The 15,144-nt window shown below is 42.2% G+C and overlaps 2 protein-coding genes across 2 annotated transcripts; one reads left to right on the top strand and one right to left on the bottom strand.

Annotated features, from left to right (window-relative positions):
* Window positions 1-477: 477 nt before the first annotated feature.
* Window positions 478-9,515, top strand: eif3c (eukaryotic translation initiation factor 3, subunit C). The gene is made up of 23 exons (XM_061706299.1): window positions 478-618; window positions 1,569-1,686; window positions 1,764-1,829; window positions 1,924-2,113; window positions 2,728-2,853; window positions 3,759-3,810; window positions 4,010-4,128; window positions 4,470-4,600; window positions 4,727-4,877; window positions 4,976-5,079; window positions 5,192-5,333; window positions 5,445-5,570; window positions 5,770-5,863; window positions 5,941-6,128; window positions 6,297-6,521; window positions 6,626-6,817; window positions 6,992-7,163; window positions 7,834-7,993; window positions 8,125-8,190; window positions 8,267-8,354; window positions 8,451-8,616; window positions 9,018-9,059; window positions 9,130-9,515. The coding sequence occupies exons 2-23, from the start codon at window positions 1,589-1,591 to the stop codon at window positions 9,351-9,353; spliced, it is 2,922 nt and encodes a 973-aa protein (XP_061562283.1). The 5' UTR covers window positions 478-618; window positions 1,569-1,588; the 3' UTR covers window positions 9,354-9,515.
* Window positions 9,516-10,229: 714 nt separating this feature from the next.
* Window positions 10,230-14,607, bottom strand: prodh2 (proline dehydrogenase 2). Its single transcript, XM_061664014.1, has 9 exons — window positions 14,374-14,607; window positions 13,481-13,671; window positions 13,163-13,289; window positions 12,870-13,022; window positions 12,392-12,535; window positions 11,762-11,928; window positions 11,045-11,155; window positions 10,486-10,574; window positions 10,230-10,408 (listed from the first exon to the last, which is right to left on the bottom strand). The coding sequence occupies exons 1-9, from the start codon at window positions 14,605-14,607 to the stop codon at window positions 10,230-10,232; spliced, it is 1,395 nt and encodes a 464-aa protein (XP_061519998.1).
* Window positions 14,608-15,144: the final 537 nt, after the last annotated feature.

The raw sequence follows: 15,144 nt of genomic DNA, 5'->3' as shown, positions 1-15,144 counted from the left end.
GTGTGTAGACTTTATATCCACTGTGTGTGTTTATGCACATACTGTGTTTTACTTCTCTAACAAGTGATTTATTCCTGTAAGATATTTTTTGTAGAATACATTTTTTTTCTTCTTAGGCGGATTCTTTTAAATTCAATAATTTTTCAAACATTACAACAGCATTCAGTTCATTTTTGTTCAACATATATTTAACAGTTCCTGAATACATTTTCTTGCCACTAGTTAAGAAAATAATTTTCGCAAATCTTAAAACCGATTTTTAGAATGAGACTACGGCAACATGACACAATAAATGAGAATGGCCCTCAGCATCCTATTAAGAAGAGTAATTTTAAATCCTGCACAAAATGTGTGGTTTTCACCGGAGAATATCAGCAGTGCTCCAGAGTGTTTTACTTTGTCCGACAGTGGGCGCTGTAGCACGGGAGCGAACCAAAGTGTGCGCTGTGTACCATCTTGCAATCCGGCGGAGTCGTCGTCGTGCACTTCTTTTCCCGGCGCGAGTGACCCGCACTGAACGGCGCACGTTTTCACAGTGCCAACGTAACAGCAAAACTGGATTTTATCACAATTCAAACAGGACATAAGCAACGCACAGTACATTTCACAAGGACGTAGGTGAGTTTGGGATAGAAATACGTTTGTTACTTGATCGATGCTTGTTCGCTGTTGCCCTGTCTATTTCCTCGGAGGCCCGCTGCTTGCCGAGTGCTAGCGGAAGAGTAGCTTAGCATTAGCACCGCGTAGGTCTTGTTTAGAAGGCAACTTGAGAACATACCGACCTACGCTGTGCTAAATTAAAATAACCCAAGTTAAAGATAGCCAGCTACCGTAAGTCCAATTTATGCATGTAGCACTTTTCACAGATAACTCGAAAGTGCTTTACATGGTTACATACTGAATAAACCCACAAATAATGCAGTTAATAGAATTTAAAAAATAATAATAGCAGTCAAAACTTTATTTAACTAAGCCAAGTTAGTTACCGTAAATTAATTTGACTCAAAAGAAGTGTAAAAAGTAGTTCTCCAAATGATTCCTTAAGTATTCAATGGTAAAATTATTCAAGTAACTCCTGTTTGTTTTTAATCAGAGCATGAACGTCGCATAGGCGCAGAAATTGGGAAAGCGCAACTTCGGAAATTGCCCCAAATGATGATAAATTAATTGACTTATTTTTTTTATTTTACAGTCCTGAACCAGCACAATTGGCCCACCTGCTAGAATTTACATAGAAAACCGTAATGTGTTTTCTCTAGTTCCAAATGGAATTCTTGTAGACTGAAATGTGGACATTTTTAGGGAGACACCGATGACAGCACATGATGTAATTGTTCTAATTTTTGTTGTTGTCTATGAATTGCACTCATCAAGACGATCATTTTTAATGAGATAACGGACTCAAGTTTAAAAAAGTTTTCAGGTACAAAAAGCAGTAGTGGGCTAAAGTTCACTGATCAGATTAATTTATTGTGTGTATATTTTGTCCAAGTGTGTGTGTCTAAGCAAGTAACTGAGGAAAACTCATATTTTGTGATTATAATTGTGCATATTTTATTTTTTTACAGATTGAGCCCTTTCTTCAGCAATGTCTCGTTTCTTTGCCACCGGGTCTGACAGTGAGTCAGAGGAGTCCTCGTCAGCAGATGAGATCACCCCAAAAGCACCCGGGACCACACTCAAGCAGTCAGTGCAAATATTGCATCACCGTAGTGTTTTATTTAGATTTGAAACAAACTCACAATGCACGTTTGGCTTTTCAGGTCGCTGCTGCTCAGTGATGACGAGGAGGACACCAAGAGAGTCGTGCGCAGCGCCAAAGACAAAAGGTTGGCTGTTTTGTTTTGTTTTTGTATCAAATTTGACTTCGGTCCTTACAGAAGCATGCATTAACCGTGTTGCTTGAATGTGTTCCGGTGTCAGGTTCGAGGAGTTGACCAATCTCATCAAAACTATTCGCAATGCCATGAAGATCCGCGACATGGCCAAGTGTCTGGAGGAGTTTGAGCAGTTGTGTCGAGCGTTCCTCAAAAGCAAGAATATAGTCGACAAAGAAGGGGTTCCACCTTTCTACATTCGACTCTTGGCAGACCTGGAAGACTACCTGAATCAGGTCAGCAGCCCTTGTATTTCCCTCTGTTTGGAATTCTTTAGTTCTTGAATCAGTGTTACATTTTTAGGGTTTGAAATGTGCTTGAATTTCTGATACCACTTTTTTCCAGACCGAGTATGAACTGAAGTACCGGTACATAGATTTGACAACACACAAAACAAACGTTTCTTGCAGATGGCATACGTTTCACTCAACTAAACACTTTTTGGAGTAACAACTTGTCATTACTGACATTTTAACATCTAACTGCATGCTTTTCTAACATTCTTGCCACAGATTTCATTTCAATATAGCCTATAACACAAGGCATTTCAGTTATGAAGTAAAACTGTTAGCAGGACAACTGAGGTGGTACTTTATCACATCATCGTTTACTTCTCTTCAGTCACCGCTGCAACGTCGTGACAGGAGTGCAAATGGCTCGGTGCTGTAGTATCGGAGCTTTTTTTTAATTATTATTAATTCCCAATGTCTGTATCGGTGCATCCCTTTTACGATTATACTGTCTTTCTTATTAGCAATTCTTTAAATGTGTCTTGGGATTAAGTGTGGCTGTAAATTCCCCCCTCCATTTTTTTTTCTTATGTAATGTTTGAAACTGGACAATGTTTCAGCTTTGGGAGGACAAAGAGGGCAAGAAGAAGATGAACAAGAACAACGCCAAAGCCCTCAGTACACTGCGCCAGAAGATCCGCAAGTACAACCGGGATTACGAGACACAAATCACTGCTTACAAGGAGGTGACAATAAAATGACACGAAACGTTCACATTTAAACTGATGCTCGGTGGGCTGTGAACGCCACTCAAGTATGTAATTTAAAGCCTGGTACACACATAAAGACATCAAATTTTAAAACATTTGTAATTTTTTTTTTTTTATCTGTGACAGACCACACACACAAAGTTAAAAAAAAATATCTGGCCTTTAACAGTTTTGGTCATATTGTCCGTGATGTGCTCCAATAATATCAACACAGAATACCACACACTAAAAGATTCTGTTCAAACGCCGAACTTGAAATTTTTCATAATCACACATGATCTCACAAAACCGAAGAAGAAGAAACACTTACGGATTCCCGAAGGTTGCCGGAGCCAGGAGCCTTGTCAAATGGCAATGTTCTCAAAAATCGACTTTCTTTGGAAAATACTTCTTGCCGCCCGGGGAACCCACTTTTATACAAAAAAAAAATCAGCGGGTAAGACATGCTTCTTTTTATTTACGGTCGTTTCCTTTTGTTGAGTCAGGATGCTTCTTGATTGGCGATATTCCATTCCACATCACAATTCTCGGCATCATGACTCGGGAGAAGTCGGCGTTCCCCACACACACACACACACACACACACGAAGAGTTTCGTCATCAATATTGCACACGTTCATTATTTAAAATTGTCGGCCTGACCTGTTTCTGACCCTAAAATCAGAACAAAATCCACTCTTAGCACACATCAGACCTAAGGACAGTCTTATTGGATATTCTTATAAGACGTAAGATTGTCTGGTGTTTGACATACTTGGTCGGGAAGGGGCAAAATCGGTACAAAAACTTTGTGTGTGTCCGGCATTAGCTGTGATTGTTATTGTTGTGTATCTGACTTTCACTCGAGGACGACATTAACCTCTCAATATTGCTTGTCATAGAATCCTCAAGAGTCTGCAGATGAAGAGGAGGAAAAGGGCCAAGACGATTCAGGTAAGCTGTTTTTTTTTTGTTTTTTATATATATATATATATATATATATAAAAGGAAGGAAATAATATATATCCTCCTTACTCTTAACACTTTGGACAAGGTATCACGATTGATGTTGTGAGGGGAAGTTTAAGTCCTCCATCAAGGTCACATGTGAAGACGCACACTGGTTAATATTAATCCTGCTTCTGTTTGCCAGGTTCGTCCTCTGACAGCGATGAGGATGATGATGGTGTGTCCGCCAAATCTTTCTTGAAGAAGAAGCCTGAGGCCACGCCGGAAGCCAGCAAGTTCCTCAAGTCCGCCAAAGGTTCTGGGGTAAGGAAATGGAGTATTGCTTAACTGGTTGTTGATAATTGTGTCAATGGCTGTTGTTGTACTGCTTTCACACTGTCAGTTTCTTTCTGTTGTGCGCCGTAAAATTCGGTCTGTTGAGCACACGCCAGAGCAGCGCAAAAATCTGACCCTTTTTTAAAAGGCATAACTCAGGTAGTGCCGTAGTGTTACACAGTTGATTTATGTCGAAAAATAGGCAGTCAGCAACAAAACTAATGTTACTGCGGGGAGCAGCGGCTTATAGGCCGAACCTTCTCGTACCTTTTAAACCGTTTGTATGGTTTAAAATTTGTGGTTATACAGGTGGTCTATCCCTTTGACAGGATGAGTCGTCCTCCAGCGATGACGATGAAGATGATGAAGACTGGGGCTCTGACACTGTGGATACCGGCAGTGACAGCTCTGATGACGCAGAGGGGAAGAGTGCGTCCCTCGCCATGGTCTTCCTCAAGAAGTGAGCCAACTGCAATTCACAATTGATTCTGTTCTCTACATAAATGGATAATAGCGCTTGAAAGCTGCAAATTTGAGGGCACGACTCAGTCATTCTCTCTTACAAGTTGTGCTGCGATGCATTCAGGGCCCATGGACCTGAAAAGACCACCGAAAAGGTGGGGAAGAAGAAGAAGCTGAAGAAGAAAGAGAAGCTGGAGGAGGAGGCTGAAGAAGAAGGAGGAGAGGAGGTCGAGGGAGGCTGGGAGAAGGTGAAGGGAGGCGTCCCTCTTGTCAAGGTACGGAAAATGTACAAGCACCTTCTGAGATGTTTTAGCAGAAACAACCAACCACATGATACATAATAGTTTCATTTCCGTTTGACTCAAACCATCAGGAGAAGCCCAAGATGTTTGCAAAGGGTACAGAGATCAACACGACTGTGGTGGTGAAGAAGCTCCATGAGATCCTGCAAGCCAGGGGCAAAAAGGGCACAGACCGGTACTGACTCGGCGCACACTCGACATAATGAAGAGCAAATTAGATTTGTGCATCAAAAGTTGTTGTCACCGTCATGTATGTTAAATAATAAATGCAAACTCCTCTGTGGCAGGACTGGCCAGATTGAACTGCTCCATGCACTTGCAAGCATCTCTGCAGAGCATAACCTGGGTGAGGGCGTCCTGGTTAAAATCAAGTTCAACATCATTGCGTCGCTGTATGACTACAACCCCAACATGGCAACCTTTATGAAAGTAAGTAAGAAGCGGTTTTATACATCTGAGACTCTTTCGATACGACTGACACTTCATTTAATTGTCGCTCTGGGCATGCCCTTTCTTTCTTTGTTTTTTTTTGTCCCTCAGCCGGAAATGTGGAAGAAGTGTTTGGAGTGCATTGATGAGCTGTTGGACGTCCTGTATGACAACAGCGACATGTTCATTGGGGAGAACATTGCAGAGGACAGTGAGAACTTGGCCATCTCAGATCAGGTGTCTCCCATTTTCCCTTCACCTTTTTATGTTTTTTGTTTGTTTTTGTTTCTCTATGCTCCACTTTAATTTTTTCAGCTTTCCCAGCCTTATCTGCTTGCGTTTGCTTACACTATTACTGTCATCCCAAAATGCTGGGTAAAAAGGTCATCTAATGTGACAGTTTAGTGAATTTTCTTTCTCTCTCGTGTGTTTGCAGCCTTTCAGGGTTCGTGGCTGCATTTTAACTCTGGTGGAGAGGATGGATGAAGAGTTCACCAAGATCATGCAGAACACAGATCCTCATTCACAAGGTAAGTTAATATTGTAACCATGTATCGCCAATAGGGAAACATTTTTGCGTTAATGGTTAAACATCCCGTCCCTGTAGAATATGTGGATAATCTCAAAGACGAAGGGCACGTGTGCGGCATCATGGACCGCCTCCTCAACTACTTGGAGAGCAGGGGCACCACGGAGGAGATTTGCCGCATCTACCTGCGCAGAATCATGCACACCTACTACAAGTTTGATTACAAGACTCACCGGCGAAGCTTGGGCATCCAGGCAGAAACGAAGGTGAGAAAAGTAACAGGTTAATTGTAGTGTCAGAACTGTAACAGACAGCAGAAGCCAGCAGAAGCAGGGTATGGTGTGTAAGGTTGTGTAATGTTTCACCAGAACTGTAAACTGTTGGAAAAGCTTAACAGTTGTTCTTAAGTGCTTACGGGTCCCGGTGTCACATAGTCCCAGCAGGACCAGGAGGAGAGCGAGGGCGAGGACAGCGCCGTCATCATGGACCGCCTCTGCAAGTTCATCTACGCCAAGGACCGCACCGACCGCATCCGTACGTGCGCCATTCTCTGCCACATTTACCACCACGCGCTGCACTCGCGCTGGTACCAAGCTCGCGACCTGATGCTGATGAGCCACCTGCAGGACAACATCCAGCACGCCGACCCACCCGTGCAGGTGCGCTCATGACCCCCCTCAGCTCCCGGTGACATTTCTGTCCCAACCTCCATCGTGATGGGGTGACTTAACATCACCCAACCGTTCGCGTTCCTTTCTCCAAGATCCTGTACAACAGAACCATGGTCCAACTGGGCATCTGTGCCTTCCGTCAAGGCATGATCAAAGATGCCCACAATGCCTTGCTGGACATCCAGTCCTCGGGCCGTGCCAAGGAGCTCCTGGGTCAGGGTTTACTCATGAGGAACATGCAGGAGAGGAACGCTGAGCAGGAGAAGATAGAGAAGAGAAGACAAGTCAGTACACACACAAACAAACAGACACATTGTGTTATAATTTCTAAGAATCAGTACCAATACCTTCAAATATGACGCCTCTCCTTACTTCCATTTAGTCTTGGGATGAACTCCCAACTGTCACTCTGTTGTTTTCACTCCTTCCACACTTTAACAGTTGTGTGTCCATCCCAGGTGCCCTTCCACATGCACATCAACCTGGAGCTGCTAGAGTGCGTGTACTTGGTGTCGGCCATGTTGCTGGAAATTCCCTACATGGCCGCCCACGAGTTTGACGCCCGCCGCCGCATGATCAGCAAGCAGTTCCACCATCAGCTTCGAGTGGGAGAGAGGCAGCCCCTACTTGGTAAGTAGAGAATTATTTCATTGCAAATCGTTTGTCCGACTGATACATTTATATTGAATCTAATGAAAGAGCACTTTATTGTTGTTATTTAGTTAAACAAGGTCTCTAAACGATACATCGATTAGTTGTTAATTAATCGTTGCACCTCTAGTGAAGATACATTATTTGTACTAAATCATTTTGGGATCAAGTCGGTTGAGTAATAATCTCAGATCATGATAAAATACTTTTCAAGAGGCTAGTTCTACTGTAATTTGACCACAGGTATGCGACCGTGTGAAAACATATGTTCTGAACAGAGACCGCTTTACACATTACAGGTACATCTCAATCAATTGGAATATGGTAGAAAATCCATTTATTTCAGTACTCCTACATTGTATAGATTCATTAAACACTTGGAAAATACTTTTCAGAGGGCAAATTCCTGCCTAATTTCTATGTTAAAAATCACTTTCATTGTTTCTTCATTGTTTGTGTAATATTGGAGTTTCGAGACATGGGTGACTTTGGGGTAAAATTTTGTTTGCTGAAAGATATAATCATCAGAATTGTACATTTTTATTTTACTGTGTGTGTGTAGTTCAACTATCTGTAAATACTCAGACACGTAGAAATCTCTCTTTTTAAAAAAAAAAAAAATATTGTTATCCTCCCCTCCTGCTGCCAGGCCCCCCAGAGAGCATGCGCGAGCACGTGGTGGCCGCCAGCAAGGCCATGAAGATGGGCGACTGGCGCACCTGCCACTCCTTCATCATCAACGAGAAGATGAACAGTAAAGTTTGGGACCTGTTTCCCGAGACGCAGCGAGTGCGCGAGATGCTCGTCAGGTTGACGTGTTTTTAATTTTTTAAATGTTTTTAATTTTTAAATATTCGGCGTCAGTCAACATTTTATAAATCTGCATGTTCTGATTTTGGCTCGTTCGCTTGGTGACTGTGTGGTGGGTTGGTTTGTGTAGGAAAATCCAAGAGGAGTCGCTGAGGACGTACCTGTTCACGTACAGCAGCGTGTACGACTCCATCAGGTCAGCTTCATTATTAAAATAGCCTTTGGGGGTTTGAAATTCATACATACAAACAAAGTATCTATTTTTTTTCTAGCATGGCGACACTATCTGACATGTTTGAGTTGGAGATAGCCACAGTTCACAGTATCATCAGCAAAATGATCATCAACGAGGAGCTCATGGTAACGTTTCATGGCTTCCTGTAGCATACGGAAAGGATTCCTTTATATTATTTTTGCTTGTTTTTGTATTTAATGTCACCATCCACACACGGGCAGGCCTCTTTGGACCAGCCCACGCAGACGGTTGTGATGCACCGCACGGAGCCCACCTCCCTGCAGAACATGGCCCTGCAGCTGGCGGAGAAACTGGGCAGCTTGGTGGAGAACAACGAGCGCGTCTTCGACCTCAAGCAGGGCGTCTACGGAGGCTACTTCAACAGAGGTCAGCTTGGTCACGCTCGAGTTGCTCTTCTTGAAGTTGGTGGGCCACAAAAAGATCAGACCCAAGGCATATTGGTTTTAAACGTATACAAACATCATATCCCATTAAAAAAAAAAAAAAAAAAAAAGAAATCCACTTTTCCCACAATTATTCATTTCCCGTGGAAATTAATGGAGACATTTTCCAAATTTTCCCCTTATTCATGACACATTGGAAAGTATTTTTCACATTTCCCAAAGTCTCACATTTTTCAGTATTTTACTATTTCCCTGACAAATTCCCAAAAGAATAGAGACATGTTATAAAATCCATTCTTCAGTTCAGGGACCGGGATCGTGTATTACGTATAGCTCGTGACCTTCAACTTAAACTCTGCTAATGGGGTTCCCCTTGAATTACAGATCAGAAAGGTGGATATCAACAGAAACAATCTTATCAGAGAGGTACGTAGAGCAAATTTGTTTTCATTTGTTGATTTGTCGTGAATAACTTGTTGAGCTAATCCCTCCACAGACGGAGGGAAGGGTGGTTACCAGTCCAAACAGGGGGGCTACCAGGGGGGCTACCAGGGGGGCTACCAGGGGGGCTACCAGGGCGGCTACCAGGGGGGCTACCAGGGCGGCTACCAGGGGGGCTACCAGGGCGGCTACCAAGGGGGCTACCAGGGCGGCTACCAAGGGGGCTACCAGGGGGGCTACCAGCGAGGCTACAGGAATCAGAACCAAGGAAACTATTGATCTCGGAAAGGTTACATTCCATTTTGACATTATAAGCACCACCTGGCTGGAAGCTGTTTTGGCTGATGCTGGATCAGTTCATTTGAACAAGTACAGTTTGTTTGAAGTGAGGCTGCTTTGTGTGATCAGTAATAATATATTAATAAACGTTCTTCAATAGTGTTTCCTGGTCTTGCCTTCCTTTTTTCTTTTTTTTTTTTTTTTAAGTCTTCAGTTGGAGGGTCTTAGATAAATCAGGGCACACTACCAAACAAAAATCCCCCAAAAGGTATACAGGTACATCTCAATAAATTGGAATAAGGTAGAATATTTCATTTATTTCAGTACTCCTACAATATATAGATTCATTAAACACTTAAGAAAAATACTTTTCAGAGGGAAATTTTCTGCCTAGTTTCCACATTTAAAATAATTTCCATTGTTTATGTAATATTATTCTAGTTTATAGAGGGTGGATTTGGGGTTTTCTTTTGCTGTATTTTGCTGTAAATGTTACATAAATATTGAAAAAAACCCAAAACATGAAATACTTCACTGTATGTAGTACATCTTTATAATAGGAGTTTCACTTTTTGAATTGAACTACATCACTAAATTAAGCTTTTGAGACTTCAAATTTATTGAGATGTACCTGTGTACTGCAATTTGTGGTGGTTGCATGTCACTATGAACAAAGATCCATTTATGTGTAGTAATTAATTTTCCACACATCAAACAATATTTACACCTTTATTGGCAAATGGCTACGAGCAAAAAAAAAAGGAATGCAGAAAAAGTGCATATAGAAAAACGGGTCCAGCATATTCCAACTATCACCATGAATTGCTACATTTGTCCGACAAACCAGATGAAGCAAAATACAGAGTGTCCTGAATGCTACTCTTGGCGCGTTCTCAACCTGAGTCTCCTGTAGAGTTCCTGCCTGAGCAGGTCTCTCTCCTTGCGGATGCCCTTCAACACGCTTTGGTTCTCCTGGGCCCTGCGCACCAGGTAGGGCAGAGTGTCGTCCACGGAGCCGTACGGGACCGACTTGTACACAGCGTAACCTTCTTTGGCTGCGGTGGAGAGGAGAGAGGTATCAGTTGTTGTCGAATGAAAGGATGACATTTTGTGACGTGATGATATAGCTCGCCTAGAGTGAGGGAGACGTGATCGCACATTCCCAGAAGCTGACCAAAGCACACCGAGCCTCTTGCTTTGTCTATACCCAGTTCTTCAACCCTGATGGTGATGAAACAAGTGATACATTTAAACTGTTAAAATATTTCCCCACACACACACAAACGTTCAAAAGTACTGAACTGAAGACTATATTACTTAAATGGAGACATTTACCGAACTTATTACTTAATTAATCAAACAATTATTAACCTAAAATGATTTACTTTAACTCATTCATGAGATATTTGAAAGTATTTCAGAGTATTTCACATTTCTCGACTAGTTTAAAGCCATTCCAACTTGAAGCTGTTCATCTTATTCAGGACATGTTAAGGAGGAACTATATATAACCTTCCCAAAGTTGACATTTTCAGAAAAAAAAAAAAACCCAAATAAAGGGATCCTTTACTTGGTTTTATATAGCTATTTTCACACACACACACACACACACACACACACAAAATTATGTTTTACATATTTACCACCTCCTTTGACATTTCTTATTAACTTAATACTTTCCATGATCTCACCATGTGGCGGCCTTCCTCACCGACTCTTCATTGTGCGTGGCGACTATGATCCTGTAGCGCTCCGGGTCCTGGGCGATGAGCCTCAGCATCATCTCCAGCAAGCTGTTATAACTGCACAGCACAAGAGGGAGGTTTATGGAATTCAGAAGTATATGTCTGCATATTGTGAAATCAAGACGTTAACAGCCACTGTAGTGTCTTAGTAACTTCGAATGTGAGAATTGTTTTGGGATCCAAGGAAGCAAAACACAGCAAACAGTGTAAAAATGTAACAAATTATGGCCAGCAAGGCCTTCTCTGACGGCCTAAACACTATCAGGACTGACCTACATTTAGAAACTAAATTCTAATATTTGTTTAATTAAATAATGTTAATTTATTCCCAACAGTCTTGTTTGCTTAATTTAAATTTTTCGTCGTGTTTTTTTTCCTCTTGGCTGTACTGCTTCTAGTAAATGAAGGTGGATGTTTTATTTGATTTGATTAGATTTTAATTTTATTTATTTATTTTGTCCAATCAGATTTCACCTCTTCAATTTTGAATGTGTTGGCATGTCAAGCTAATCTGCCCAGAGTAACGGCAGCATTTTTTCATCCTGTGATTGGTTGGTTAGAGTGAGTTCCGTGAGCAAAACAAGTCTTTAAAAAAAATAATAATAATAAAAATACATTTAACGAAAATGACTGCTCCCTGGCGGAGATAACAAGTGTCTTAACTTGTTGTTTGTGTCCTCCCAGGAGTCCTGGACGGGGTCTGGGCGACCTTCGTTCACCGCCAGCTTCCTCTCTTTGTCCATGTAGGCCCCTCGCACCAGCTTGACCCCCAGACAGAAGCCTTCTTCCTGGGACAGACTGATCGCCTCGTGCAGTAGCGTCCTTGTCTCCTGAGAGCAAGTATGTAGTATATAGTAGTAATATGTAATGACCTCTACAGTTACCTGCTGTACCTGTTGTCAATTTGTATTTTGGGTGGAAATTACACCTAATTCGTGTCCACAAATTAGCATTTTGTTTGCATTTTGGCCATATGATTTTCTTTTTTCCCCATGTCATGTCTGAAGCTTGTAAAGTGGAAGTTATGAGTCATTTTAAACAGTGCAACAACGTAAATCTCTTGGGCAGTTTATTTTAAGAAGGGATTTGGTAAAAAAATAAAAATAATAATTGCTTGTGAAACCGGTGAAGAAAAAACTATTCGGTAAAGCTTTACTGCTAAATAAATAAATAAATAAATAAAAAGAAAATGACGATTTAGCAGGAAACATAAGTAGGCCCATTATTTCCTTTCGTGGGCCACATAAAGTAATGCAGAGGGCTGAATTTGCCACGTGGGTCTTGAGTTCTTACCTTCAGGTAACACTGGTACGTGTTCCAGATCCAGGCGCCGTCTTTGTTAAACTTCTTCATCATTGCCATGGTAACAAGGGACAGGGCGGGGTTGATGTAGGTATACTCCGCATCGACCAGGACCTGCACTTTGTTCACGCCAGCCTAAGGGACAAAATCCACTGCTTCTTGTTGCTTGTCGTTATTGTTGTTGATCCCTCTATTTCTGCTTGATGGGTTAATCCAAATATTTAACGAGTATGTTACTCTATTCTTCCTCAGGCTTTGTTGACTGCTAATTGCTCTTGGGCGCCCCCTAGCAAGTGCTTAGTTGCCGTATGCATTGGGCTGGCTGTCTAGAACTCTATATAACGAAAGCGTCTGAGTAGACTAGGATACTAGGCTAGTGGTAGTTTCTAAAGTGCTATACACATTTGATTTTATTGTTATTATTATTATTAGACCACAACCTGCACGTGGTTCCATGTCACTGTGGTACCTCGGCTATTCTGTTGAGTCTGCGCAGGCTGCAGTGGAAATGCGCCGCGTCGCTCTCCTCCAAACCGGGGAACTTCACGTCCTCGCCATCCATCGCTCTGACGAGGAGGTCCAAGTCGTACGCTTGTTTGGAAATGACCTTGCCGACTTTGACCTTGAAGACACAATGAATCACAACATTAAGTCGTTTTTCTCAGGTTGTTTGTAGCAAATGAATCATGATTTTCGGCTGTAACATCTTTTCAAAACAGTATATTAGTGTGACAGGTCTTGAGGTGAAGCACACACACGTACGCAGAGTTCGGGACTGAGCAGAGCCGTGACCTTCAGTTGCATCATGGGATCTTTGCTCCAAGCATTGCTGTGCGACATCTGCACGCATTCCAACATGGCATCCGCGTTCTCGTTATATCGCTCCTCTCTGTACGTGACGCACACACTGTAGTTGAGAATCATTAATTGCTAAATAAATCAATTTAAAAAAAATACATATATATATATATATATATATATATATATTCCCCTTCATTTAGTTTCTTCTGTGTTTAAGCCTTGGTGGAGGTTATCTTAGAAGTTGTCGTGTGGTGTTTGAGCTTGAAAGGTGCTCCTGACCCTGTGCTCTCTCCCAGGTCCTCCTCGATGGGGACCGCCAGCATGGGCCTCAGTCCCAGAACGCTCATCTTCTCCATGGACTGGGCGATCTCCTTCTCGTTCTCGCCGGCCACAAACTGAGCGTACACCGTGGACCTCATCAGCGAGGAGAACAGGCGCCTGCCCAGAATGCTGCGGGCCGCTGACATCAGCTGCGAAGAGACGCACGACCAGGTTATGCTGACGTCACAGGCCGGTTTTTAAAGTGATTCTGATACATACATACAAGCATCGAGGAGCTAGGAATGTCGCAGATAAGAGAAATGAAATCCACGCTCTGTGACACTCTAAGCTCAGAGAACTCTTCATATGCTGCTTTTTGTTTAGCATAGGAAAGGTTGTTACAATTCTAAAAATGTTTCGCAAAGGTGCCTCGCTGTAACCTTTAAGCCACCTTTAGTATAGGTTACTCCTGTCCAACCTTTATGAAAGTAAAGGAGATATTTGTTAGCCATTTTCCTTCTTTTTAAAGCAACAGGCCGGTGGTGAAGTTCACCGTCTCTACGCAAATAACACTAACTTACCTTGTTAATATGAGACATCAGAATAGTTATTTTCCTGGCCCATAATGTACACATTAAGAAAATAAAATCTCAACTTCACATTTAAGAAAGAGTTCTCGGGGGCAACAAGAGTTTTGCCTTTGAACTTTCTTTTTTTTTTTTTTTTTTTTTAACCAATAAGTTGAAATTGGATCATTTCCTGCGGCGTAGCTAATGATCTGTTTGTGAATCACTGCTCTATAAGATGTGTTTTGTTAGTCTATAATGTGAAGTAACACATTTTGGATCAGCTGATTCATCTCCTCCACTAGAAACTCACTTAAAAAAAAAGGATGGGATTGTGCGTCTCACCGTGTTACAGTTGTTGACGAGCACGGGGAAGGAGCAGAACCGGAATACGGCCAAGGCACGAAACAAGTCTCTCAGGCTCTTCACGCGGAATGCGCTGGGATCCTCAAAGGCCAAAGAGGCGGCCAGGAGGTCAGGAGGCTTGTCTGAAGCCTGCAAGACCCTGGGCGAGGCAGTCGACATGAGTCTCGGGGAGAGCAGGTCAAGGCGTGAGGACCACAGGCGAGTGCGCATCATCTTTCCTGTGTGGAGTTCTTTGTAGAATTACTAATGTTAGCGGTGGGTGTTCCCTGTTTACAATTTTGTAGCTTTTTGACAACATCAAAACGCATGCAGATTTTAGAAACGTATGCGGCCTGTCCAAACCGATCCCGTCAAAACTGGTTCTGTCAGAAAAAGACATGATTTTTATTGTTATTTAGTAACACAGATCATTGAGACAGCTAACCTTGGGCCACCTTACCTCCGGTTCATGTGACGTTGGACAACTGAGCAAATTTCATGTTTTGCAGGTGAATCAGACCAAAAAAAAAGTAATCTTTTCGCCTACCCACTGGTTAATGAGTGACTTTGTGGAAATTAGAGCAAACACCAAGTTGACCCTTCGCATCGACCAAAAAGCCTCCCCTTGGTAACACGAGCTCAAGATATAGACAAGAGTGATTACAATACAGGAGTTGCAGATTTCAAATTTTTACCCTTGGGAAATCATTTCTTCTGCTCTTCCATAAATCCAAATGATTGTTTATTATAATTATACACAATGCTTGACAC

This window comes from Phycodurus eques, chromosome 19, assembly GCF_024500275.1.
Source record: "Phycodurus eques isolate BA_2022a chromosome 19, UOR_Pequ_1.1, whole genome shotgun sequence".
Lineage (NCBI taxonomy): Eukaryota > Metazoa > Chordata > Actinopteri > Syngnathiformes > Syngnathidae > Phycodurus > Phycodurus eques.
Note: the sequence above shows the minus strand (reverse complement) of the source record. Positions and strands in the feature narration are given on the sequence as shown.

What these genes read in the sequence shown, in the direction of transcription:
- eif3c (XM_061706299.1), top strand. Translation starts at nt 1,589, where the DNA reads ATGTCTCGTTTCTTTGCCACCGGGTCTGACAGTGAGTCAGAGGAGTCC. An exon ending in ACGCCGACCCACCCGTGCAG is followed by an intron (nt 6,522 to 6,625) that starts GTGCGCTCATGA and finishes CCTTTCTCCAAG; the next exon opens with ATCCTGTACAACAGAACCAT. An exon ending in AGAGAGGCAGCCCCTACTTG is followed by an intron (nt 7,164 to 7,833) that starts GTAAGTAGAGAA and finishes TCCTGCTGCCAG; the next exon opens with GCCCCCCAGAGAGCATGCGC.
- prodh2 (XM_061664014.1), bottom strand. Translation starts at nt 14,607, where the DNA reads ATGATGCGCACTCGCCTGTGGTCCTCACGCCTTGACCTGCTCTCCCCG. An exon ending in TGCTCAGTCCCGAACTCTGC is followed by an intron (nt 13,023 to 13,162) that starts GTACGTGTGTGT and finishes TGTGTCTTCAAG; the next exon opens with GTCAAAGTCGGCAAGGTCAT. An exon ending in TGGGAGGACACAAACAACAA is followed by an intron (nt 11,156 to 11,761) that starts GTTAAGACACTT and finishes TGTGCTGTGCAG; the next exon opens with TTATAACAGCTTGCTGGAGA.